Below are 27382 nucleotides of genomic sequence, written 5' to 3'. Positions count from 1 at the left end.
TGGACCAAAATGTGTCATTATTTCCCTATTTGACCATGGTGAAAATAAAGCAGAGATACTGAGACAATGGCTCAATTTAATAATAAAAGAAAGAATAAATGAATAATAATAATTATCTTATCTACATACAACTGAATACAAACTAATAAAGACCATTATACTCAAAGATATCTCAGGAATCTAAAACAATACTTTGACACCGATTTAATAGAGGAATGAAATGCACTCATTAAATCTTGACTCACCTACTGTAGTGTGTGTTGAGCTCTCAGAGTCCAACTTCATCTGCTCCTCTCTGAGACATGTGTCAAAGTCAAGTCAAAGGCTGCCAGGGTTTTCCCTTATACATGGGCCATGTTGTGAACATGAGATGGAGTTTTTTTTCCCCCTCAATAGAGAGAGTTGTGGTTGGACTGAGTGGAGGCTGCGGTGTAGGTGGCTCCACACTGGGTTGGCAAGGTGAACTGCATGCAGGGAAAAACTGAAAAGCACTGAATAACAGGTGTGACACCTTGATTCATGGAAAATAAATGCTGCCTTAAATTCTCCAAAAATAAGAATAAGAGTAAAATGGAAAGGAAAACAAATTGTCAAAAGTTACATGTTGAATCAAATGTGAAGATGTGTTGTATTTCTGTGACATTCCAAGTGTGTAGTGCAGCCCCTAACCTACACATTATTGTAGGTGTGGGTGGTTTTTGATTCCCCACGTTTATAGGTCACTGTCACACATTGTCACCCAAACAACTATGACAGGGGCTTTTTCTTCACACTGCATTGATCTGAGTTTGGCTGTGATGTGTGATGAGGAAATACAGTAACAAGTTAAGTTGAGTAGGGATGGCTTGATACCACTTTGTCATGTCCAAACCATGATGATCTTTAAAACAGCTATGGTATTCCCCAAAAGAAAAATAAATAGTTCACATACGTTATTCATTACTGCGGTTTCTTTTCTAGTCTTCGCAAACAGAACATTGGGCAGCAATATGAATGGCCATAAACCATAACAACATTCATAGGGAAATTAAAAGTGCAAGTGGAAATCTGACTATTTGTTTAGAAAACATTGGAAATATTTTTGAATCTTCATCATGGATATAATTCAACTCAGAATGAACACTCTTACAGTATTTCCCATGCAGATATCAGGAGGATAAATCTTGTTATGAAATCAGTAGTGAAAGTTGTGGTTGGGTTTTTAAAACATTATGAGCCAGAGAGTCAGAGGGTCAATTTTCCATGTCACTTTCTTTTCACAGTTTTTGGTTTCATTCTCCATGCATGGGACATCCCCAACTAACCAGTCAATGTTCTCTAAGATTATGTAAATGTCACCAATTATATCTGTGTCAAGTTCCCACAAATAAACTAACACATGCACACCTACACAAACAGCCAAACAGACCGGTGGGCTAGATGAAGGGTGCTGTCCCTTCTCAAAACAACAAGCCTCCTGGACATCTTGCCTGTTATACTAAAGTGTTTGATGAAAACACTGGTATTAGTTGTTCTTCTTGCGCATGTCCACGAAAGGATACTGGGATATGTCAATGTAGGAATTGAGGTCAAACAAAGATCTGACACAAAATGAATATGTAAGGTCAATGTGGTCAGAAATAAAGAACTGTTTGCCTCGAGACTCAACATATAGAAACCCAAGTTGTTCCTTAGTTGAGGTGGTGAGTCATTATGTCAAGTATCTCTCCCTAACAAGAACATGTTGTCACTCATTTCAGTCCCACTGATTTTTGTTGTTCCATACATTGAGACATTGCTGATACAAGCACATGCTTTAATATGAATCCATGAAAAGAACATCAAGCCCCAACTTTAAAATGCCTAATTTCATCAGCATTGGAAAAGCAAGGAAAATAATCTTGAATCAGTTTTGATCTACATTCAGTTCTATGATGAATTGTCACACGTCGTAATACTGTGGTATAAATCCAAGGCTCTCATCTTGGCACAAATGAAATAGTATCAAAAATAATCTACTAAGTAAATCATGTCATTCATTGCTGTGATACCCGTAAGGGAAATTAAACTTCCTCTATTTGTCTGAAACTGTTTGTGATCAGGTAGTTCACTGAATGATGAGCTTTGTTTACTGTTACTTCATTTGGAGGTTTGACCTTCAATATTCATATTCATACTTCATATTTTGACACCTGTTTTCATATTCATCTGCTAAAGAAGGAAGGTTTCATCCTGCTCACCTTGAAACTGACTTTACAATATGTTGGTATAAGCATGAAGCCAATCCCGGCCCAATTTGTAACTTATTCAAGTGTGATGTGGACACTTCAATATCTTGTGTCCCGCAGTTCAACTTTAAAAAGATATGTCTTTGCATATTAAGTTAGTCCAAATAAGCTTCACCATGACTAGTTGCTGCAGTGAAATGCTGCTTAGACACTGATGCATTTGTATTAAGCATTTAATAATGTCTTCTATGATTATAAAGTGCTCCTTTTTTCTTTTGAGTATTTTACTTTTGATACTTCAATTCCATTTTGCTATTAATACCGTCAGTTGTTGTGATGGGCACGTACTGTACATGTAAATGAGTGTTTGCATTGGTATTTTAACTGTGCTTGAGCAATCAGGTGACGAACCTAAACAGTGAGTTGTGACAAAGAATAAGATGGCAAACTGGTCTAACGTGTTAACCAAGCAAAGACAATTAAAGACAAACTAGCCCGAGAAAGTCGATGATGGGATATCAATATATATTTTCAATCTCGCAAATATTTCTGCTACTAAGGGACTGTGCTTTGTTAACACAACACATGTACTCCTGTATACAACAGTTGCAGAGTTGGGTTGGTTCCCCTTTCCCAGAGACAAGACATTACGTAATCACCTTGAGGAACAGTTGCTGTCCTAACAACAGGAGCATAACACAAACATCTTTCTGCTGATAGCATCCTTCTGTTTGTTCTGAGATATACTCATCACTTCCCGTAAGAGATGCATTCCCAATATAACAAAACAATAATGTATCAAAATATGACCAATAATGTTGTAATATCATACAGTCCTTATAAACCATCTTTTTCTTGGCATTTGTCAGAAAAATATGTAAATATATTTATATAAATCTGAGTGTGCAATCAGTGTAAAAACAGAAGAGAGTCGTGCTACCTTCATTCAAGTTTTGTGAACAGGTTTTTCTGTTTAGCTGCATCATGGTAATTCCCCGGGTTTTTTGGCAGGGTGGTTGTGGGTGTTTTTTTCGACTCGAGCTATATCATCTCTGGTTGTTTGGACCGAAAGTGTTAATAAGTGTATGACAATAAAAACAACACCATGGGTGGCTTCACTTCTGTGTAAATAAAACAAACACAACTAACTTAAGATATCATTTGATGTTTGTAAAATGCTTTTTATGGCTGCAATTAATGATTATTTTTCATTTATTGACTATTCTGCGGCTAATTTTCTTAATAAATAAATAATTTGTTAATTGTTTTCCAAAAAACAATGGACAATATCCATCACAGTTTTTTACATTCCAAGGTTAGATCTTTAATGTCTAAAACTATCAATTTAAAAGGTATTTAATTTAATATGTAATGTCTATATGATAAAACCAATAAAACACATAAAAGCAGGACCTTTGTTATATAAGTACGGAGCCCTAAAGGTTCATGGAAAAATATATATATATCTTGTGCACAAGAGATATTTTCTCATTCGCACAAGATACTTTCTTGGACTGATTGATTCATTTCACTGCTCGTTATAGCTCTAATATTGGTAGTCATTCTTCCTATTGTATAAAGTAAATTAAATACAACATTTCCTCAAGCAATGTATCTCGTGCGAACGAGAGTTACCGGTGCGCCAAGTAGGAAGTGGAGCACACAGGACAACCGTTTCATTGCAGACTGTTATGTTTATGTGGGGAAATGGCAGTGCATACATTATATTTAATATCTTCTGAAAACAAATGCACACACACGCACACACACACACACACACACACACACACACACACACACACACACACACACACACACACACACACACACACACACACACACACACACACACACACACACACACACACACCACACACACGCCCTCACGACCAGACATCTTATTCATAAAACTAATAATATGGCGTAATAATCGGGCAGTTCGATGTGTCTAACCATAAGAAAGTATCTTGTGCGCACGAGATTCATTCATTTTCTCCCTCCATGAACCTTTAGGATACGGGCTCCGTATATAAGAGACTAAAACAGCAATTGTATGACATTTTTGCACAACATAATACCTCTAACCAATTATGAAAATGGTTGGTAATTCATTTTCTTTCGGACTGATTGATTCATTTCCCTACTCGTTATAGCTCTAATATTGGTAGTCATTCTTCCTATTGTATAAAGTAAATTAAATACAACATTTCCTCAAGCAATGTTTTTATTTTCCTTTATTTGTTTCACCGTTATACAGTAAAAAGATAAACATATTTGCATTGTCCTTTAAGATGTCCATGGCTCCTGAAAGACATTGTGTAGAACCAAGAGACAGTTAATTCAATCAACAAGGACAGCCCATGTTAAGTGAAGACAATTCATAGAAAGGACAGCGGGAGTAAGATTTAATATTCATTCCTACCTCATTGTTAATATTTAGGTGCAAAACTCTGCAAATGGAGACATTCTTGTTAGATTCAAATAATATGTTTAGATTCAAAAGCATCCTCTTTAATTTGACTTGTTTATCTAAACAACAAACCTTTTTCTTGAGGTAGTCTGACACTTGCAGACGCATTATGACAAGCCAGGTTATTTAGAAACACTTGCACCACCTCATGGTTGACGTCACTCTGCCGCGCTGGGGTAGAAAGCAAACATTTTAAGACAAGATAAGATAAGATGGACCTTTATTAATCCCTGTGTGGAAATTCAGTAGTTGTCAGCCCACTGCAAATGTTTTGGTGCAGTGGGCTGACAGTCTACCTAAGACCATCACCTAGCAGCAAATGTAGGAAAATTCACACTATTTTCCAAAATAATACTCTGAACATATATACTAATATAAATAATACTCAATACTGAATTTGCCCTCTGGTGATCAACAAGGCTTATCTTAGGCTTTTTTGCAAATGTCATGGGTTTGTAACTTTAGTATTTGTTAATAGTATGGGAGAAGGCTAAAATTGGCATTATAATAACTTAAAGAGTAGTCTTACTGTTGGGAAAATACTGAATGTGCTCTTCCAATAGTAGTAGCACATGTGTACCTGTGTACGTAACAGGGTGTATGATTACATCCTGACGACGATTAACATGATGATTCAGCCTCTTTGGAGATAGACATATGACAAGCAAGAGCATTTCTGACGTAGGTCTTAGCTAGGCTTTTTGACCCACGCAGCCCTGTATGTGATGACTAATGAAAGCTTTAGCGCAAGTTCAATAAGGAAGACCTAACTCGAGTCACTCACACGTCACTCTATGGCTCCCTTCCTCCCTCATTAAATACGAGGGCGTCACCCCTCAGCAGCCAATTGCTGCACAGGCTAAATTCCTTAAATACCTGCTCTTCCTCCCTGTCAGTTGTCATTTCAGGTGCCGACACGCAACCCGCCTCCACCCCTCTCGTCTCCCATTTCCTCCAGGACAAAGCTAAACTTCCTTCTTCAGACCGGTCCCACCTACTTATCACCACCACCACCAGTGTCTAGACCCCGGGGATTTCATCGGAGCGGTTCTTTCCCTCCTGAATGATTATCCTGCAAACCGGGGCCTAATCGCCAAACACCAGCATTATCCTTTTGTATTATCATGGCAATCATTTCATTCATATGACGTGTAAACAATAAATATGTATTCCTTACATCACGTCTCTCCGGTTTGAACTTCCATTCTTGCAAGGATAATAATATGTATCCTGATAATGAAGACTAAGCCGGTGATGAGTGATATTTTCCGAACACTTACTATAGAGCAAGTATCTGTTGAGGGAGTCTTCTGAGTCTGTCTCCTTTAGAGGTGGTTCTACTTCCTGGATGATGATGCACTCGGGGCAGTTGGCCCACTTGCCACTCCAGAGGAGGGTCCTTTGCCTCGGCAATCCTGCATCAAAACAAGAAGACAGCAGCGGGGCAACAATTGTGATCAGTGTGAACAAAAAATGTAGAAAAGTTTGGATGAATTGAAGTAAATGAGCGCTTAACAATAGCAAACGTATGAATCCGTTAACAAACTCTCGCTGGTTTGAGGTGACTCAACACAATTGCTACATTGGCTTTGGACAAGACGCTTGGACATGTTTTAAAAAACTAAACATAGATATAGATTATGAATGCTTCAAACATCTTGACCTATTTACAAGACTCATTTATCCAGTAGTATGCTCACAACTTCCCAAACCAAAATTGCTTGTCCACTCAAAACGTACTATTAAAACCCCAGGGTGCGTTTCTTTGGGTTTTCAATTTGGGAATGGAGTCTTAAGGCGGTTCTTGTTTGATTACTTGTTCTTGAGGCTCTAAACAAATACTACAAATGGGAAAAAGCTTCTTGTTGTAATTTGTGGTGCTGAGTTACGCAATGTCTCTCTTTGTGCGTAAGTTATACATATGTTGAATTATCTTTTTTTCTACGAAAGGCCAGAATGTAGTTTACCATAACAATGAAACATTTTGTAAATAGTCTTAGGCAAGTTAAACTTTGTAACCAGTCAGGATGGAGAAAATGATTTTAATCTATTTTTCCCATACTACTTGTTCTACAATGAAAACAGCAATATTTAAGAATTAGACTTGACGAGTTTGTTACAGTTGCTTTTACAGAAACACTCAGGGGTTTTCCCACCTGCTAAGAATAAAAGAAACAAACGAAATCCCTTTAATGCTTTGGGAGGAAGTTGTATTTATTTTAACATTGGCATGAAATTCCCTTGTGCAATGCCTCTTCTGTCTCCAGGGCCTGTACCTGTTGATCCCTTCAGTTCTCTGTGTGTGTGTGAGTGTTTTGATCTGTATGGTTTGAATCTGCGAATACAAATGGGGCTTTTACCTTCCAGTACAACATCATCTCTCTCAGGAAGTATATGATAGGTCCAGGTCTGTTTTATGCAATCATCTCCTCTAAAAGAAGATTTGAAAAACAAATACACCTTAAGTATGTAGCAGATTTATATTTCATCACAAAATGACATCATAAGATACTTTCATTTTTGAAACACACTTTCACATCTGTAACAGTTTCACCGCGTCACTTCCCTAAGTCGGGTATCTATTTATGATGTGTTGTTCTATTCTGTCCTGTTTTAACATGTTGTAAATCAGTTTCACCTCCTTATAGTTGTAATGGTAATATTCTTTCTTCATTTCATACTAGTTTTAGAAAAATAAGTATTTGATCTCATGTTCACATGATGGGTTGAGAAACATCTTCTTGTTTTTCTTGATATGTATTCACTATAAGCTAATGTGTGTATTTGCTGCCTCACATGCGCATCTGTCCGGTCACCAGCAGTGTGTCATTGACCGGCTCCTCCATGGTGATCCACATGTTGTCCATTACTTTGAACCTCTCGATGTCAGCCTCTCTCTGACTGACTGCTGCTTTAAAGTACCATTTCCCCAGAAACTGAAAGAGAAGGAGACACAGATGTTGACAGTGTGGGGCGACAGAAACGTAACCTATTTAAAGGTGGAAACCAACAATGCGGAAAAACATGATACGACTTACAGTATGAAATAACATAGGGGGAGGAAAGACTCTCTGTCGGACCACATTCTGAATTTATCTCAGTAATGCATCTAAAGAAAATCCCATTGCTTTAATTATTCAATAATTCACTCGGGTTGTTGAAATCTTTAAACGTTTCTGAATTTGAGGTGGGGAAGAAATTAAAGCCTTAAAGGTTTTTGAAAAGAGACATTTATAAACAAGGGTTATTGAAAGTGCTCCATCACTAAACTTTAACAAAAAATGTTTTACTGTGCAGTTTATGAAAAGGAGTGAACCGTCACAGCAACACAGCAACATTGAAAGGGTTCAAACATTCAAGCCTTTTTTTAAATGTGTTCAGTGATCTTTGGTACATTTGTAATCAAAAGTAACCCTGATCCATTTCTCAAACTATTAATTGGGCCTGGAAAGTCCTTGAATTCGATTTTTAAGGTGGGTAAACCATTTCACAAAAATCTGAAGACTAACATTAATGAGCTTATATGTGTCCCAAATTACAATTGTTCTCTTAAAAAGGAGTTTCCTTGGATAGTCATCCATACACAAAGGCATTGACATACATCAAATGCTTTACCTTTTTCATAATAATCTATATCATATGAGTAGCTATTACACTTTGATAAACAGAATATCTATATATTTGGTTTCTCACCTGCTGATGGTCGACAGTGTTGGCAGGCAACTGTTCAGGAACCGAACAAAGAACAAAGGCCTGATACAACAAGCCATATAAACACAGAACATATGATAATACTGTAGCCAACATAACTGCAAATCAGAGTTTATACTCGACAACCCGATCAGAATGTCTGTTTTTCCTCAGGGCACAATTTATTTGTGCCAACATGTCTAAAAGGAGAGTGGGTGTAGGTAAATGATTAAACATGCAGGGCCGTAATACCCCTGATCTTCAGAAGAAGCAATGAAATATGGCCAGTCTCTGTCCCTCTGGCTTTAGGTGAAACACATTTATAGTCAATGAATAATTATTTCACTAAGCAAGCTTGTTTTCAAATATCCTTAAAACTCTCCACAAAGACTAAGTCACCGTCACATTCAGGAGGAAGCCATTTCTTTTATATCACTTCTAAAAAAGCTGTAAATGATAGAAAGTGAGTATTGACAAGAAAACCACCATGATACAACCTCATGTATCCTTTTCGAAATATCAACAAGAAAAAACATTGTTAACTTGTTTGTTTGAGAATGTCCTGAATAAATAAGTCTGACTCTGTCGACATACATCTACTAGGAATCATTAACTACTTGTTCGAAGGCGAAGCCAACTGTGGTTTTTATCACCTTGTTTTTCTGTCCTTATCAGGTTTTGAGAAACAGAATTGCAGACACATTTTTTGACTTCTGAGAATTCATTATTTTGGCCCATTAAATGTGTTTTGATTCAACCTACTTGCTCATCTCTTATATAAGTTATCTCGATGTAAACTTATATCTGAGATGTTTCACTGCAGTTTTACAAATACTTCCACCAGGTGGTGTCAAACAACTAGCTTGTCTACAGATTACACCTGAAGAAACACATTTTGATATCAACAGCTTCCTACATCAAATCCACTGATCAACAAATGTCCACTAGACATGATTTTATCTAAATTAATCATGTTTTTATTAATGAATATCAGTCTACTGTATTACGATTTATGTTTCATTGCAATCTGTTCATTACTTCTAGGTCTTGCACAATTAAATCGAAACATATTTGTACTTAAAGAGCTGTTCTAGTAGAAGGATTATGTTGTGCTTGTTTGTTCACACATTCTAGTGACATTTCAAGCATGTTATCTAGATAAGAGAAGTAGCACAAAAAAACACCAGATCTTAAAGGTTTTTCTTGTATTTTTATTCATAATATTATTGATGAAGTATGTGCCACCTAGAGTTAATTATAAGTGTTTAAACTAGAGTGATATTGAATGTAGTTAGACATCGTTTTTCTGTCTTAAATAAAATAAAGGTGGAGAGGAAGGCATGAAAAGTCAGAGGCTGGGTAAATAATGTTTTATTAAATATAAATCCATTCTCGTGTGAGTCTGTGAATACTGGAAGGTTAGATGTAACCTAAAAACAAATAGCAGATATGTTCTAAAGTTGGCCGTTCTGAGTGCATTTACCTTATGTCAGATAGGGATTTGTAAAATTAAGATTAACCTTCAACATTTCACTCAATAATGATTAACTGCATGTTCAATGTTGGCCTTTAGTAGAACACAAACGTATCTAAATGCTACAACAGATTTGGTTATATGTGAAACAATTTGATTGTTAGATCTAATATTTATTTTCATAAATGCATTCATTTCCTGGCCCTCAGGATCAGTGGCACAGGGTCGATGCTGGGCATGTGCAGTGGCTTGTTGTTCCCCCTTGCAGATGGCATGTCAAATCCATCTAGGATTCCCCCTTCAGCACTGACACCAGCTCTCCACTCTCCTTCAGCTCCTTTAGTATGTCCAAACCACCGATCAGATCTCCTTTCACGTAGAGTTGGGGGTAGGTTGGCCAGTTAGAATAGGTCTTGAGCCCCTGACGCACCTCTTCATCCTGCAGAATATCAAATGTGTTATAATCTACCCCGGTGTCGTTCATAAGCTCCAGTGTCTGCCTGCTGAAGCCACATTTTGCAGCCTCCTTGTTGCCCTTCATGAACACCATGACTGGGCTCTGGTTGATGATGGTTTTCAGACGGTGCTCCAGGGTGACAGTCTTTGGACAGGTGCTCTCCAGCTCTCCAGACTCAGCCAGCTCCTTCACTATATCCAGCCCTCCGACCAACTCTCCATTCGCATACAGTTGAGGGTAGGTGGGCCAGTTGGAGTAGGTCTTCAACTCTTGTCGGACCTCCTCGTCGGAAAGGATGTCGAAGGTGCTGAACTGGATGTTGTGCTCCTTCAGCAGGCCCACTATCTGTCGGCTGAATCCGCAGCGGGGCTCCTGCGAGGATCCTTTAATGAAGAGCATGCAGGGCGCCGCGTTGATCAGCTTCTTCAGCCGCTGGTTCAGGTCCGTGGTGCTGCTGTCCACCCCTGCAGCAGCATTTCCGGCAACTGCCAGGCGCTCTACCTTCTTGGTCAGCTCCGGAGCATGGGCCCCGTCCAGGCGGTCTACTTTCTCCCCTCCCTTGAAGAAAAGGAAAGTGGGCACAGAAGCGATTTCATACTTCTCTGACACCTCCGGGACCGCCTCTGCCTCCAGCTTCACAAACGTGGTGTGCGTATGTTCCTTCGCCAGCACGGCCATCACTTCGTTCATTTGGCCGCACTGAGGAGCCCATGCTGCCTGGAAGTGCACTACAGTCAGGCATTTTCCAGCTTTGGCTAAGAAATCCTCAAACTGCTGATTTGTTGTCGCCTCCACGAGATTCGCCATTTTTCCTTCCTATTTGCTGCGCTTCCGGTGTCGGCCCAACGTCACATCCGTGCAGCCTGGTAGCTTCTGGCAAGTACCAGAGCTTGTACTCGGAAGTCATTTGCATGTTATTTGGTGATAAGAAACAGCTGCATACACTGGATAAGTTGAAAGGATAGTGTGTCTTAAAAGGTAACCGTTATACATCACACCACGGTCTTCATGAAAATAACATATGTGATCGTCTCTGATGTATGTTTGTTTTAATGTTTGGCGTAGTTAGCATTAGCTTAGCCTCTTTTCTAACGCTGGCCATAGTTAGCTTCGTTGCCAACGTTTTTAGGTTAAGCTATGCTAATCCTGCTACCAAGCTGATGCTAACTAACGGCAGCTACTAACGGTGTTTGTAATGACTGTTGGCGTTACATGTCACTGTTGAATTGGGGCTGAAATGTAAAAAACAGTGTCGTTGACAGGCTTCGCGGGATACATACGCTACGCTAATTTAGCTAGCGTTACCGTACGAGCTGATGTTTAACTAACATTATTATGCTAGCTAGCAAGTTACTTAGCTAACGTTAGCTGCTAAGCCTCTGCGGTTTAGTACTACAATTAGACATGGCTTAAGTTACTTAAACAAATGTGTATGTGTTTGCTGTTATTATAACTGATATTAAGAGAGCAACAATTTGCCAGTTTTGTAAAGATTGATTGATGTGGTGTAAAGATGTACTCTATTTAAGTACCATTTTGAGGTACTTGTACTTTGCTTGAGTAAATCAATGCTTTGCTACTATGTACTTCTACCCTACTACATTTCCGAGGTAAATCGTGTACTTGTACTCCTCTTCATTAATGTAATACCTTTAGTTGCTTTGCAGATTTGGATCAACGATTTGAATTATAATCAGCACCCAAATAAGACTTTCATTTTGATTGCAGGACTTTTACATGTTAGAGTATTCCTTCTGGTATTTCGACTTTTACATAAGTGCAATATCTGAGTGTTTTCCTACTTGTTTGTTTGTGTATATACGTGTTTGGTATTTGTAGAAGCCTGCTGATAATGTGTATTGCTTGGTTAGTCGTGTATGATGTAGTGACTAGTTGTTCAGGCTGTTACATGTTTCTAATGACCAGGAGTTTAGACAAATCTTCAGACATTATATTTACACAGACTTGTATGAATTATAAGACTCGTAGAGGTTATTATACACATGTTTAAATAGTAACATTAAGCAGGCGAGCTACACTTTTAAAAAAAAGTATTATTTTTCCTTTTCAAAGTGAATTGAACGATTCAACAATAATACTTTTTGATAAATATTTCTGTCGATTAATCAGCTATAGTCACACAACACATTTTATTCTTTGAATTAGTGCCGAAACTGCGGATTATTCAAAATGTCAACTAATCTCTCAAATGAAAGCACATCATCAATCTTCTTAGCGATTTGCATTTTCTGCCTTTTCTCGATCCCTAATTTTGGTAAAGGGAATATCTTTGGTCTTTGAAATAATGGGTAAAAAAACAATTATCGTGGGCTTTTTTCAACTCTTGATCAAAAATACAGACTAATTGGGAATAATAACTTTTTTTACCGTTGTAGAATGACATGTTAAAAATAATCAGATAACAATATGACTATTTGACTGACTAATTCATTTTTCAGCTGTAACATGTAACATATTCTTAGTCACATGTAACATATTCTTAGTCACATGTAACATATTCTTAGTCACATGTAACATATTCTTAGTCACATGTAACATATTCGTAGTCACATGTAACATATTCTTAGTCACATGTAACATATTCGTAGTCACATGTAACATATTCTTAGTCACATGTAACATATTCTTAGTCACATGTAACATATCCTTAGTCACATGTAACATGTTCTTAGTCACATGTAACATATTCTTAGTCACATGTAACATATTCTTAGTCACATGTAACATATTCTTAGTCACATGTAACATATTCTTAGTCACATGTAACATATCCTTAGTCACATGTAACATATACTTAGTCACATGTAACATATTCTTAGTCACATGTAACATATTCTTAGTCACATGTAACATATTCTTAGTCACATGTAACATATTCTTAGTCACATGTAACATATTCTTAGTCACATGTAACATATTCTTAGTAACATGTAACATATTCTTAGTCACATGTAACATATTCTTAGTCACATGTAAACATATTCTTAGTCACATGTAACATATCCTTAGTCACATGTAACATATTCTTAGTCACATGTAACATGTTCTTAGTCACATGTAAAATGTTCTTAGTCACATGTAACATGTTCTTAGTCACATGTAACATATTCTTAGTCACATGTAACATATTCTTAGTCACATGTAACATATTCTTAGTCACATGTAACATATTCTTAGTCACATGTAACATATTCGTAGTCACATGTAACATATTCTTAGTCACATGTAACATATTCGTAGTCACATGTAACATATTCTTAGTCACATGTAACATATTCTTAGTCACATGTAACATATCCTTAGTCACATGTAACATGTTCTTAGTCACATGTAACATATTCTTAGTCACATGTAACATATTCTTAGTCCCATGTAACATATTCTTAGTCACATGTAAACATATTCTTAGTCACATGTAAACATATCCTTAGTCACCATGTAACATATACTTAGTCACATGTAACATATTCTTAGTCACATGTAACATATTCTTAGTCACATGTAACATATTCTTAGTCACATGTAACATATTCTTAGTCACATGTAACATATTCTTAGTCACATGTAACATATTCTTAGTCACATGTAACATATACTTAGTCACATGTAACATATACTTAGTCACATGTAACATATTCTTAGTCACATGTAACATATTCTTAGTCACATGTAACATATTCTTAGTCACATGTAACATATCCTTAGTCACATGTAACATATACTTAGTCACATGTAACATATTCTTAGTCACATGTAACATATTCTTAGTCACATGTAACATATTCTTAGTCACATGTAACATATCCTTAGTCACATGTAACATATTCTTAGTCACATGTAACATGTTCTTAGTCACATGTAAAATGTTCTTAGTCACATGTAACATGTTCTTAGTCACATGTAACATATTCTTAGTCACATGTAACATGTTCTTAGTCACATGTAACATATTCTTAGTCACATGTAACATATTCTTAGTCACATGTAACATATTTCTTAGTCACATGTAACATATTCTTAGTCACATGTAACATATTCTTAGTCACATGTAACATATTCTTAGTCACATGTAACATATTCTTAGTCACATGTAACATATTCTTAGTCACATGTAACATATTCTTAGTCACATGTAACATATTCTTAGTCACATGTAACATATTCTTAGTCACATGTAACATATACTTAGTCACATGTAACATATTCTTAGTCACATGTAACATATACTTAGTCACATGTAACATATTCTTAGTCACATGTAACATATTCTTAGTCACATGTAACATATTCTTAGTCACATGTAACATATTCTTAGTCACATGTAACATATTCTTAGTCACATGTAACATATTCTTAGTCACATGTAACATATTCTTAGTCACATGTAACATATTCTTAGTCACATGTAACATATACTTAGTCACATGTAACATATTCTTAGTCCATGTAACATATTCTTAGTCACATGTAACATATTCTTAGTCACATGTAACATATTCTTAGTCACATGTAACATATCCTTAGTCACATGTAACATATTCTTAGTCACATGTAACATATTCTTAGTCACATGTAACATATTCTTGAGTCACATGTAACATATTCTTAGTCACATGTAACATATTCTTAGTCACATGTAACATATTCTTAGTCACATTGTATGCTATGTCACATGTAACTATAACTTAGTCACATGTAACAATATTCTTAGTCACATGTAACATATTCTTAGTCACATGTAACATATACTTAGTCACATGTAACATATATTAGTCCATGTAACATATTCTTTCACAGTTCATACTATGTACATATCCTTAGTCACATGTAACATATCCTTAGTCACATGTAACATATACTTAGTCCACATGTACAATATTCTTAGTCACAGTAAAACATATTCTTAGTCAACATGTAACATATTACTTAGTCACATGAACATATTCTTAGTCCACATGTAACATATTACTTAGTCACATGTAACATATTCTTAGTCACATGTAACATATTCTTAGTCACATGTAACATATTCTTAGTCACATGTAACATATTCTTAGTCACATGTACATATACTTAGTCCACATGTAACATATTCTTAGTCACATGTAACATATTCTAGTCACATGTAACATGTTCTTAGTCACATGTAACATATTCTTAGTCCACATGTAACATATTCTTAGTCACATGTAACAGTTCCTAGTCACATGTAACATATTCTTAGTCACATGTAACATATTCTTAGTCACATGTAACATATTCTTAGTCACATGTAACATATTCTTAGTCACATGTAACATATCCTTAGTCACATGTAACATATACTTAGTCACATGTAACATATTCTTAGTCACATGTAACATATTCTTAGTCACATGTAACATATTCTTAGTCACATGTAACATATCCTTAGTCACATGTAACATATTCTTAGTCACATGTAACATATCCTTAGTCACATGTAACATATTCTTAGTCACATGTAACATATTCTTAGTCACATGTAACATATTCTTAGTCACATGTAACATATTCTTAGTCACATGTAACATATTCTTAGTCACATGTAACATATTCTTAGTCACATGTAACATATTCTTAGTCACAATTCTTTAAAAACAGATTTGTGGGGTTGTCATAAAGTATTGTTAAGACATGACACACTATTGTATGCTACAGGAACACCATGGAGGAACAAACTGCAGACATAGAGGTGACAGTCAAAACACTCGACTCCCAAAGCAGAACCTACACTGTTGGTGCTCAGGTAAGTTATTCTGTTCCTGTTGCAAACTCTGGAATGAAGTCTCGTTTTTTGTCAGTGATTGCGGAAGTTTGACTCAAGTGTGTACCATGTTCTTATAGTTGACAGTGAAAGAGTTTAAGGAGCACATTGCCCCCTCAGTGGGTATCCCTGTGGACAAACAGAGGCTGATCTACCAGGGCAGAGTCTTACAGGAGATACTGACTTTGGCAGACTACAGTAAGTCAACGGGTTCTGTGCATTTTGTTTTATTGTGTCGGTCAATATTCATATACTATTCCCCAAGTTATTGGAAGCAATTCAGAATTCACCTAGACATTCTCTGGTGTCTTGAAACAAGTTGAAGTCAACCCACCATCATGTATGTACAGATAAACCATATGTCTCTGTTGTTTACCCAGATGTGGATGGCAAGGTGATACATCTGGTGGAGCGTGCGCCCCCTCCACCCTCCCAGCCTGGCTCAGGGTCCGGAGGCACTTCAGCCGACAGCGGACCCTCCTCTTCCTCCCAAGGATCGTCACAAGGGCCTCCACATGATCGCAATGCTAACAGCTACGTGATGCTAGGCACCTTCAACCTTCCTGTGAACATCATGGACCCCCAGCAGATACAGGTAGGTCTGCCTTGTCACTTGGTAAGGATGTTTAGGGCACTAAAGGGGAATCACATCTATTCCATACATCAAAGTGTGTTTACAAAAGTAAAAAGCCTTTTGTGGTTCCAGAGGAGTTAGTATAAGTGAGCTTACAAGACCTCTGTAGCACTCTCCATTTTTCAATTTTCCTGCAAGAGTTCCACAGTACTATTTTAATATACATACTATTTAAACATCTATCATAATGCTGTAGTTTCAACAAATATTGTACATATTCCACGATAGAACAATTACTAAGTCAAATGTTCTCCTGGTGAGCTCCCAATGATTTCTGACAAAAACATGAACAACTTGAAAAGCAGACATGCTTATTTACTTTGATTAATGTTGTCCAGCCATTATATCATCTCAGAAATTGGTCTTGCATCTCAAGTGTTGTTTACGAAGGTGGTTCTTCTTGTTTAGATGTCTGTTCAGCAGATGGTGTCTGGTATGGGAGAGAATGCCAGGAACGCCAGAGTCACAACCAGCACTGGGGTAAGATGCCAAATGACGACATACAAAGCAAAATGACATAATCCTGTGTTTTGTTTATTTATACCCTCTTCTATTTCAGAGCAATGGGTCCGTGAATGTGCACATTGATATGGACCAACCTGTGCAGAGTGAGCCTCGGCTGAGGCTGGTGCTGGCCGAGAACCTGCTGAGGGACATCAATGATGTCATCCAAAGGATGGAGGTGAGAACTTTACTTGAGTAGCAAAGCTCCAGAGAAATCTTATTACTAATAAAAATTGCTTTCCTTTTTTCAGAGTCGCCCGAGCGACTCGTCCACTCAAACAGAGACGGCTGCTGCTGCGGCTGCTGCTGCTGCTGCTGTGGCTGCTGCTGCGGCGCCTCCTCCTCCATCATCCTCATCCACCACCTCTACTCCCTCCCCATCTGCCCAGCCCATGGACACCTCCCCACCTCCAACAACTCCCCCACCTCCACCCACCACTTCAGCACCATCTGAGGGACCAGCCCCCCAACCTGGACCACAGTGAGACTTCCTTTCTCTCTCCCAGATTCACATACAAATCATTCAGCATAGAAACAATGGATATCATTTCCGGAACTGCAGGAACCATAACTTCTTATCGTTTTATTGAAACAAAAGTTGTTGTATCTGTCTATTTATAGTATCTTGCTTTCAATATACAAAGTAATACTGTTTATATTGTTCTTTTCGATTGTAATCAGCTCTGCACTCTTCTCTCCCGCTAGTCACCCCAGCCCAGCTGAGTTGGCGGAGATGTTGTCTGAGCTGCGCAGGGTGGAGGAGAGACTGCAGCCTTTCATTCAGAGAGCTCACACCATCCTGGAGACGGCCACCAACGCTGAATACAACAACAATACAGTAAGATTCAAACAGCCAAATAATAATATATAATCTTTAGTATACTAATGCATTTCAAAGACAGGCCTGGATATCCATATTGCTAATTCATGGTAGTTCAAGGAAAGAAACAACTTTAATATAAAGTTATTATTTTGCCATTATTTTTGTATTAATAGGATTATAACAAATGCTGTTTTTGAAGGACTAAACTTCGAGCTGCTTGTAGGTGGGTTTGTTATCTTTAAATAGAACCAGGCTAACTAGTTCCCTTTGTTTCCAGTCTTTGTGCTAAGCTAAGCTAAACAGCTGCTGATGTTATATCATATGACAAGAAAAAGGAACCAATCTTTGTTTGTTTGGTGTACCTAACGTAGATTATATAATTAAGATGTGGCCTAAAATGGTTTGTCTTCTGTGACAGGAAAGAGAGGAGGACCAGCGCACTCTCATCATGACGTGGGAGTGTCTCCGTCTCCTTGGTAACGCCCTTGTGGCTCTCAGTGACCTGCGATTGAACCTCATGAACCCTGTGCCCCGCCACCTGCATGTGGTCCGGCCATTTTCCCACTATGCCACCCCAGTCAATATGCCTGGAGCCGTGCACCACCACATCCCTGTGCAAGTAAGTGATATTAAGCCCATGTTATTATTCATACTTCATTTTAATGTTATGAGACTGACTGTGTTTGCATCGTCACCGACAGATGAACCTGGGTGCCACAGTGACTGCTGCGAGTAACAGCACTGACGGACAGGCACCGCCCACCCAGCCTGGCAGCCAATCGGAGCAGGCTGGTCCTGGACAAACCCCTCCCTCTCAGTCTTCCCCGTCCAATCAACAGGCTGGACCGGGACAGGCTGGCCCCCGTGTCATCAGGATCAGCCACCAGGCTGTCCCGGTGGTCATGATGCAGATGAACACGGATGGTGAGTTGTCCCCTACCCGCCACTGATTGAAAAGTGTTTGTGTGTGTTATTGCTGGGCAGCAGTGCGTTGGAGTTACATCATTGCTCATACCACACACTGCTGCTACTATCAGAGTGACATGAAGAGAGGAACATTGATCGCATCTGATTTTCAAGTTTTTTTTTTCATGATGGATCTGTTCTTCTCTCCTGTAAAAGAGAGTATTGGTAGTATTTTACAAATAGTTCAAACTTATTTGTTTGTGCAGGCCAAGGAGCAAACCCTGCTGCAGCCGGACAGCAAATCCCGGGACAACCAGGTAAAGGCCAATTCATATATTTGACATACTTCATTTTATTTAAAAAAAAAAAAAAAAAAGTCCTTTAGTGTAAAGCCTTTTCCAGGTTATCCATTTTATTTTAAACTTCCCAACAAGTTCAATATAACACTGTTCATTTGTTTGGATCTGAAATGTATCCTTCTTTTTGTGACTCCAGTTAATAGTTTTCTGCTGGTAACAAAACATTTCTAATGCATTTATTTGTGTGTCCCCCCTTCAGGTGCCCTCCCCCCTGACTTCATGCGGAATCTGATGCAACAGATAAGCCAATATGCCGCCGCCGTAGCTACCAGCGCTGCCACTGCTGCTGCTGCCGGACACCCAGTCCCCCCCCAGCCCACTCCCCCCGGATTCAACTCCACAGCCAACTCCTCAACTACCACCACGGGTCCCAACACACCCACCACCACGCCTACTGCTCCCCCGCCACCCCCACATGGTGGCCCCCAGCCCCAGGCCAGGGTTGTGTTCACCCGTCCCCCCTTTGCACCCAACATGCCCCCCCCAGCCTTTGGCGCTCGAGGAACCACCATCAATGTGAGGGCTGCCATACCGGGCCAGCAGCCAGGACAGGTGACGATAATGTTTTGTGATTTTGCTTCTCGTTTCTGAGGCTAAATGCCAACATTTGACTAATTGTGAAAAATCTCCATCCACAGGCTTTCAACCCAGCTGCTCTCAACCAGATGATTAGTGGACTGGTCGGACAGCTTTTGCTGCCAGGGCAAATGGGTAAGCTTTTTAAAATGGTTTCTTTATTCGCAGCATCTTTCTGTAAAGGTGACAGATTGAAGTTACAATGAACGAGTCATACCTAATGAACAGCAAATGTGTAATTTATTAATTGTAGCATTTTTTTTTCTTCTGGGATTAGGATAGTTTAAAGGCACAATTAGTAGGGTTTTCCAACAATGCAAAATAAAATGTTTAGAACAAAAATAATCCCATTCCATCATATGGACCACAGAAAGGTGTGCTCGTCTCAGAATCTGCAGACCCTGCCCTCTGCATCCATTTTCTCTCTTCTTGGGGACGTTTATGGCACCGACCTCAATAAAAACGTGCAGGAAAAACACACACATAGTGAGATGAAATTCTAAATTGTTCTTCTAAAACAAGAGTAAACTTGGGTTGGCACAACTTTTATATTTTGCTTTTTAAAAAGGCAACCAACAAATCCTACTCATTGTGTCTTGAGAGCATAGAATGACTGGTTTGAGGATTGCTATCAATCAGTGATAACTTAATCTGTTTTTTTACAGCCGGTCAAACAGTCACTTCCTCCTCCTCCACATCCACATCCTCCTCATCCTCCTTTTCTTCCTCCTCTCAAACCTCCTCAGCCTCCTCCTCCTTTTCTTTCTCCAACTCGGGTCCAACTCCTCCCACTGCAAACCCTTCAAGTCAGCCGGGCCAATCTGAGACCACCGCCGGTGACCCGCAGTCCCAGGAGATGCCCCCCGACCTCAGCCAGCTCCTGGGCTCTCTGCTGGGGGGGTCCGGGGTGGGCCCTGGAGGAGCCCCTTCCATCACTGTCACCACGTCTGGTGTGCCTGCCTTCATCCAGGGAGTGAGTGAGTTCATGCAGCAGGTCAGTGTTTGAGTCTTTGACCCGAGTGCACTTTTAGACTTCACCTGAACTTGCATATCATTGATGTAATCCTGTATTACCTGCACACAGATCATCTTCAAGAAGTGCATCGTTTCAAATGTTAAATCAGCTACAGAGCTAATTCGAATAAAACATTATTTTTTGACTGTATGTTTTCCAACAAGGATTATTTAAATTCCTCAAAATATGAATATAGGGCTTTTCATTTAACGAAAACGATTAATTTCAAGTAAAGGGAGCGGTTATTAATCCTAACTCATTGTTTTTTTATGTAATTTCTAGGCCCAGCCCGTCTTTGTTCCTCCCCCTCCTCCCTCTGGCACCGCCCCTGCTCCTGCCGCCGGGCCCACTCCCACTCCCAACCCTGCCGCAGCGGGAGCTGAGGCCCTGAACCCCGAGCTGTTCACGGGCATCGTGCGCGGCGTCCTGAGCACCATGATGGGCTCTCTGGGCCAGGGTCAGAACGACACGGAGAGCATCGCCCAGTTCATGCAGAGGCTGTCCCAGGCCACCAACATCTTCATCAGTCCGGAGGATCCCACCGGTAAAGAACAAAGTATATTAAGTTATCAAAAGGGAGCGTGTCAGAAAAATAAATCTAACCTCAGCTTCTCATGTCATTCCCCAGGATTCTTCGGCGAGCTGCTGATGTTGGTGTGCCAGACGTTCACCATGTCAGACCTGGTGATGCTGCTCCACGGTCAGCACCAGCCTCTCGGACGCATCCAGCCTCAGCTGTCCCAGTTCTTCACGCAGAACTACCTCAACGGCAGGGAGCCCACCGATGAGAACATTGCTGTAAGTAACACTCGCCAGTTTGAAGAGAATCGCTTTTCTTTTACATTGTTGTTTAGATATTTTAGTAAAGGAGTAGTTATACGTAGACATAGCTTCATTATTGGTCTTGTGTTAGATGGTTTGTGTTTGTTATCCCTTTGTGTGACTGACCAACAACTGATAGATTTGTGTCTTCTCCCTCCATGCACCGGCTTGCTTTCCTCACGTCCTCTGCTTCCACCCCCCAGGCTGCGGCTGACACTCTTGTCAACGAACTGGAGGAGTATATCAGTGAGAGCTTTGTAAGTCCTTGATGTCCACTTACTTACAAAACCTTATGATTTAATGCTGGACTCAGAGTCTAATTGTATTCGTCAGCTAAATGACTACACTATTAGACATGGCGGTAATGAATAAAAGCATTAAAACATTGTTATTTCATGTAAAACATGAGGCAAGTTAAGCTGACACTAAAATATACAGAACATGTTATTATACTTCTAATAGTTGTTGGTAAGGGGCATTAACATTTGAGTAAATGTGTTTTTCTATGTGACTCCCACAGAGAGAGTCTTCAGTCACAGTGTTGGAAGGCGTCGATGCTACTCAGACCAACATGTCCTTCTTCAGGCAGCAGCTGATGCTCATTGCCACACACATCCTGCGCTGCACATGTAAACAATGAACATTATAGTTGATTGTTAAGAGTGACTTGGTTTATTTATAGTTTGTGTGGTTCCTGTTTAGCCGCTATTTGTTTGTAAGTGTTGGTTGCAGCACTAAAAGTTACAATATTTGCTATGTTTATCAGAAGTAATGACAAGAGCTGAAGTACTAACGTATAAAATATGATATTGTCTTGTAGGATTGCATTTTGTTGCCAATTGATATCAATGTTTTTTCATCCAGATGATTCATTCGGGCCCCGGCTGCTCCAGATGTGTAACCAGGCGCTGTTTGAGTGTCTGGCCCTCAACCTGCACTGCCTGAGAGGAGACCAGAGAGCCCTCACCGCAGTCATCAACCACCGAATCGTCAGTATTCAATCTCTCCCTGACTCACTCACTGCTTGTTTCTGTCTCTAACTCTACATCAAACTGAATTTAGTATGTCTGGCAAAGGATTTCAAGTGTAGTGCTTTGTGCAAATGTTTTGATGCTACTTAGACTTTTTAAGAAAATACAGAAGAAACATAAAGTTGAACCCTTAACGTAAATGTTTTATTTTCTCTTGTTCCAGCGGAGGATGTCCAGTGACATCAGCCCCAGCCTGGTCAACTGGATGACCAGCATGATGACGATGAGGCTGCAGGTGATTCTGGAGCACATCCCCATCACCCAGGACCAGATCCAGAACTACATAGTTCACACACAGGTAAGGAAGCAGCCGTCTACCTTTAGAACAAAATAATCATTTATCTTTCATCAACAACAACTGGAAAAATTAAACTTGATATGTTTTTTTTCCCAATTATACATTCGATCTGAGTTGTTGGCCAAACATGTTGCAGAGAGAGAAGCAGTCGCTCTTATCCGATGGCTGTTGCATATCCTGTTACTTTGCACAGAAAAGGCTAATAAATATTGTATGGCATTCTTTCAAAGAGAGATACGTCTTCTGCCACTGGCCCACAAGTGCCTGAACGAGCACAAAGTGCAACGGTGAGCATGTCGTGTCTTAAATGTTCTTTCAAATGATCTCAGTTAATGTGTAAGTTACTGCTCTAACCTTTTAGTTCCCTCATGTGGTCTGTTTTCTACTTCCAAAGATCGCGGACACCCTCTCTCCAGCTGCAGCCACCACAGCAGAGGAGGCCATGAACGTGTCACACGACACAAGGGCGTCGTCAAGGGAACCAAGGGTGTTGCCTGGAGACCTGGGGGCCTCAGGAGGAGCAGCACCATTAGGTGGCGACATGGCAGCGGCAGGAGCTGAGGGGGGCAGCGAGGAGTCTGCTCGAGAGTCTGAGGCCTGGGCCGCCTCCGTTCCACCTGTAAGAGTTTTCTGTTTTTACAATGATTTGTTTTCATGACTACATGTTTTGTGGTGGCACCGCCCTGCTTCACACTTAAAGTGTGTACAGTGTCAACTCATTACTTATATTGGAAAATCCAGGAGCTAAGTGTCAACAGCTTATACAGGAACTTTTGTTCTGTAGGGAAGGGCCCACTAAATGTTGTTTTTACTGAAGTCTGTGGATTATACAAAACAATTGGAACCTTTTTTCTGGAAAGACACTTAAAGCTTGGGTTGGAAGTTTATTAGTGTGAATGGGAAACTTTCAACTTTTTAAAAATATGTTATACTTTTTGAAATATTCAGCTTTTTAAACTCTTTTTTTAACATGGAAGTCAATGGGACGACTCTTCAAATCCTCTTTTAACTAGACCAAATGCTTCTCCTTCCACATACTTTCAGCTAGAGACTTCATTCCAACTTTAAAATGATCACAAGACCTTCAGCTATAAAACTTGTTTTTCAGATTTTTGATATATTTTACACTTTTTGAGATATTGAACTTAGTTTGGAGCTTGGTAAAGAGGCTTTCTTCAGATATTAACATCAGTGTGTATTGAGCAGCTCGTTAAGTCTAGAGTGCTTTGATCTCAAAACAGAGTGGAGCAGTGCTTGAAATTCTCCTAAAAAATATTTTACACCTGCCATAATTCCCAAACCCTACACTCCTCAGACATAATTTTTCATGAAAAACGTAGGAAAACATCTCCTAGGTTGGAAAATTAAGAAAAAAAATTAAACAAAATGCCTCTTGAGGGCATGAAGAGACAAAAAGTCCACCTAGACTCCTAGTAAAACAAATCCGGATCTTTCTTCAGAACAGAGAGAAGTACACTTTAGACAAACTGCTCCCATCTTCACATTTACCACACAAAACCCAAAAAAACATATTTCAGTTCATTGGGGTTCCCTGATGCTCACGGGCTGGTAATTTTTTGATAGGAGCCATAGTTTTTGAACAGGTGGCAAAATTGTCAGATATAATCCTCGATGCATTCTTAATGGCACTCAGTGCTGCAGTTGGTTGCCATGGTGTTGCTGGGCAGATTGGAGCCACACACCTGAGTGACATCATCTAATCAGAGCAGACACGCAGACTGGAGGTTTGGATTTTTTCAATAACTTCATCACCATGGTAACCTTTGATCTCTGGGTTTACACACACAGGTGTTTGTAAACATTCAATCACTACTACTTACATTTAATATCTTTATTTAACTCCTTCAGCCTAATTTCAGCTGCAGGAACCATTCAAATATCAAACTATTCAGCCTTTTCAGCACATGATGGGAAACTTTCAACTTTTTCAAAATATGTTATACTTTTTAAAATATTCAGCCTTTTAAAGTCTTTTTCTAACATGGAAGTCATTGCAATGCATTTGAGCTGTAACAATTTTATTCAAATCATTTATTTTCTGCATTTCTCCGCTAAGTTCAGCAACACACTTACTTGGTTTTTGTAGCTAAAAGCAGCTACCTAAAAGCAGCTAATAAAATATTCAGCTTTTTCTGCATTGTCAGCTAAATTCAGCCACAAATGTTCACAGTTTACAGCATTCACACGCATTTTCTGCAGGAAATGCATTTTCTAGTTATTTGTTGTGTCCCACCAGAATTAGAAAATACATCCCTTATCCTGCAGCTCAGCCCCTCATACCAGACAAGCTCAGGCTTATGCACACGTCAGACTGATTCATTTATATTTTCATTATCGTGTACACATACTTCCACCGAGAGGTTTAAATGTTTGCAAGTCAGTCGTCATGCATTTCTCACGTGTCCATATGTAAGCCGTTTGTTTCTGTCACTGTGTCCACTCTGGATTCGACCTCATAGCAAATCTATTCATCAAAACATTTTCTCCAAGCATTTAAAAAGTTTGTCTTTTTAGTTTAAATGTCCCATTTTTTTTTCAATACTGCGACTACAGAGGAACAGTAACGGAAAGAGGTTTTGAAAGATGTGAACCCTCAATTTGTATCTTCTATTACTCTGCACTGTAGGAATGGGTGCCCATCATCAGGTGTGACATGATGACCCAGAGGAAGATGAAGGCTCAGCCCCCACTGTCTGACGCTTATGTGCACGGCATGCCAGCTAAACGCAGGAAGGTAATCAGATCAGTTGTAACTTTACTTGTTTTGTACGAATGCCACGTGTCCTTACCGTCTTTAAGCTGTCTCTGTGTTTTCAGACCGGACTGAGTGGGGGAAGCCTCCTCTCCCTCTCTGACGCCGTGAGCCAAGCAGCCAGGACCGCAGGAGTGAAGCCCATCACTTCTGCTGAGGACTTACAGGAGGACCTGGACACCCAGGAGCTCAGAGAAGCGTATGCAGAGCAGGTAACTGGGCTATGTCAATTACAACAAACGGCACTGCACGTCATTTAGGCTAACTATATTTGTTAGACTTGATTTGAGAAAATATTTTTGACCTACCTCACTAATTGTAGTTGTGAATGCGACCAGTTTCACCATGTGATGCATATATGCCTGATATTCTTATCTTAATTTGTAAGCATTATGTTTTCTAGTTGTATGTATATTGCACCTTTATCTTAGGAAAGCAAAGTCAGCACAAACGTTCACATGGGGTTTTGAATGAGGGTTTCTCCCCTCCTCTTAAATGCTGATCATAGGGAACAAACCTGTGGTCACATGACTGCCTCTCTAAAACCCCTTCTGACATACTGTTAGTATTTCCCACCATGATAATAATCAGAATGTTTTTCCTCTTAGGTTAAAGCAGACATCAAGAAACGAGTGAGGGAAGACCCAGATTTCAACCCTCAGCATTCCCCTAACGCACACAGAGCGTTCTTATCAGACTCGTAGTCAGGTCCAAATGCTATGAAACCCGCAAGCCGCTTTCCTTTTTATTATTTTCTCAGATTCTTCATTCGACTTCTTCTCACTGCAGCTTCGCCCCCTAAAACTGTCGGTATGGCTTTTTAAGCAGTTAGCCGCTCTCTTGACTAATTGCCTCATGCTAATGTGACTCCTTCTCCCAGTGCCTATTTATTTCTTCTTGTTTATTTTGGTCCAACTTCTGCTGAGAGAACGTTCCTTGTGAAAAGGTTTCAGATTTTAACTTTGACTAAATCACATCACTTTACTTCTGTCTTCTTCTACTTCTGTCTGTATGTCCTCTTTGCCCACATATCCTTGTGTTGCTTTGTTTATATGGAGCCTGGACTCTAATTGTTTAGTGGACTTTAGCCTTCCTGTCAATACTCTCAAACGCAAGGGTATACTTTCATGTAATGGACAAGCTGTTTGCTACATGAATGTACAGTAAGCTTAATAAAAATCTTGATACAACACAAGAGTATTCTTCTTGAGTCTTTGTAATATCTGTTCTGAGGTTAAGGAACAAGAACTTGCAGCACTCAAATGCAGTGGTGTACTCGGATCATTTACCTAAGCAATACCACAGTGTAATACTATAAGTACAAGTACTGCATTAACATTTGACTCATAATAAATAACAGAATATATATCAGGATATAAATAATATTAGATTATGATTATTGATGCATTATAATCACATTGATGTTGCAGCAGGTAACGATGGACATAACTTTATATAATGCATGATAGATTAATATATCATGTATTTTTTTATATTTCTTTATAAATATTAAACTGCAAAGTAGGAAATAAGTTTT

The 27382-nt window shown here is 39.2% G+C and overlaps 3 protein-coding genes across 5 annotated transcripts; 1 reads left to right on the top strand and 2 right to left on the bottom strand.

Moving 5' to 3' along the window:
• Positions 1 to 4413: 4413 nt before the first annotated feature.
• On the bottom strand, positions 4414 to 8587 carry apom (apolipoprotein M). Its single transcript, XM_034211345.1, has 7 exons — positions 8371 to 8587; positions 7474 to 7613; positions 7038 to 7108; positions 5958 to 6092; positions 4750 to 4848; positions 4630 to 4657; positions 4414 to 4511 (listed from the first exon to the last, which is right to left on the bottom strand). Exons 1-6 carry the CDS (start codon positions 8482 to 8484, stop codon positions 4644 to 4646), a joined length of 573 nt encoding a protein of 190 aa, XP_034067236.1. The 5' UTR covers positions 8485 to 8587; the 3' UTR covers positions 4414 to 4511; positions 4630 to 4643.
• A 970-nt stretch (positions 8588 to 9557) lies between these two features.
• On the bottom strand, positions 9558 to 11152 carry glrx3 (glutaredoxin 3). The gene has a single exon (XM_034211344.1). It carries the CDS (start codon positions 11103 to 11105, stop codon positions 10128 to 10130), a length of 978 nt encoding a protein of 325 aa, XP_034067235.1. The 5' UTR covers positions 11106 to 11152; the 3' UTR covers positions 9558 to 10127.
• Positions 11011 to 27040, top strand: LOC117543217 (large proline-rich protein BAG6-like). Of its 3 annotated transcripts, none has more exons than XM_034211343.1 (25): positions 11011 to 11276; positions 15999 to 16086; positions 16185 to 16302; positions 16485 to 16699; positions 17147 to 17218; positions 17298 to 17420; positions 17494 to 17723; positions 17948 to 18080; positions 18484 to 18684; positions 18767 to 18989; positions 19238 to 19288; positions 19530 to 19882; positions 19969 to 20041; positions 20653 to 20900; positions 21204 to 21465; positions 21550 to 21719; positions 21947 to 22000; positions 22264 to 22372; positions 22608 to 22732; positions 22938 to 23072; positions 23303 to 23359; positions 23467 to 23691; positions 25720 to 25827; positions 25893 to 26057; positions 26454 to 27040. In XM_034211343.1, the coding sequence occupies exons 2-25, from the start codon at positions 16006 to 16008 to the stop codon at positions 26547 to 26549; spliced, it is 3627 nt and encodes a 1208-aa protein (XP_034067234.1). In that variant the 5' UTR covers positions 11011 to 11276; positions 15999 to 16005; the 3' UTR covers positions 26550 to 27040. The 3 variants fall into 3 exon arrangements, with proteins under 3 accessions (XP_034067234.1, XP_034067233.1, XP_034067232.1); XM_034211342.1 differs by having other exon boundaries at positions 20572 to 20900; positions 25911 to 26057; XM_034211341.1 differs by having other exon boundaries at positions 20572 to 20900.
• The last annotated feature ends 342 nt before the right edge of the window (positions 27041 to 27382 follow it).

This window comes from Gymnodraco acuticeps, unplaced genomic scaffold (genome assembly GCF_902827175.1).
Source record: "Gymnodraco acuticeps unplaced genomic scaffold, fGymAcu1.1, whole genome shotgun sequence".
Classification (NCBI taxonomy): domain Eukaryota; kingdom Metazoa; phylum Chordata; class Actinopteri; order Perciformes; family Bathydraconidae; genus Gymnodraco; species Gymnodraco acuticeps.
The sequence above is the reverse complement of the archived record's forward strand: the minus strand, read 5'-3'. Positions and strand labels throughout refer to the sequence as shown.

What these genes read in the sequence shown, in the direction of transcription:
- apom (XM_034211345.1), bottom strand. Translation starts at nt 8,484, where the DNA reads ATGTTGGCTACAGTATTATCATATGTTCTGTGTTTATATGGCTTGTTG. An exon ending in GTGACCGGACAGATGCGCAT is followed by an intron (nt 7,109 to 7,473) that starts GTGAGGCAGCAA and finishes ATCTTCTTTTAG; the next exon opens with AGGAGATGATTGCATAAAAC. An exon ending in CAACAGATACTTGCTCTATA is followed by an intron (nt 4,849 to 5,957) that starts GTAAGTGTTCGG and finishes TTTCTACCCCAG; the next exon opens with CGCGGCAGAGTGACGTCAAC.
- glrx3 (XM_034211344.1), bottom strand. Translation starts at nt 11,105, where the DNA reads ATGGCGAATCTCGTGGAGGCGACAACAAATCAGCAGTTTGAGGATTTC.
- LOC117543217 (XM_034211341.1), top strand. Translation starts at nt 16,006, where the DNA reads ATGGAGGAACAAACTGCAGACATAGAGGTGACAGTCAAAACACTCGAC. An exon ending in GAGTCACAACCAGCACTGGG is followed by an intron (nt 17,219 to 17,297) that starts GTAAGATGCCAA and finishes CTTCTATTTCAG; the next exon opens with AGCAATGGGTCCGTGAATGT. An exon ending in ATGTCATCCAAAGGATGGAG is followed by an intron (nt 17,421 to 17,493) that starts GTGAGAACTTTA and finishes TCCTTTTTTCAG; the next exon opens with AGTCGCCCGAGCGACTCGTC.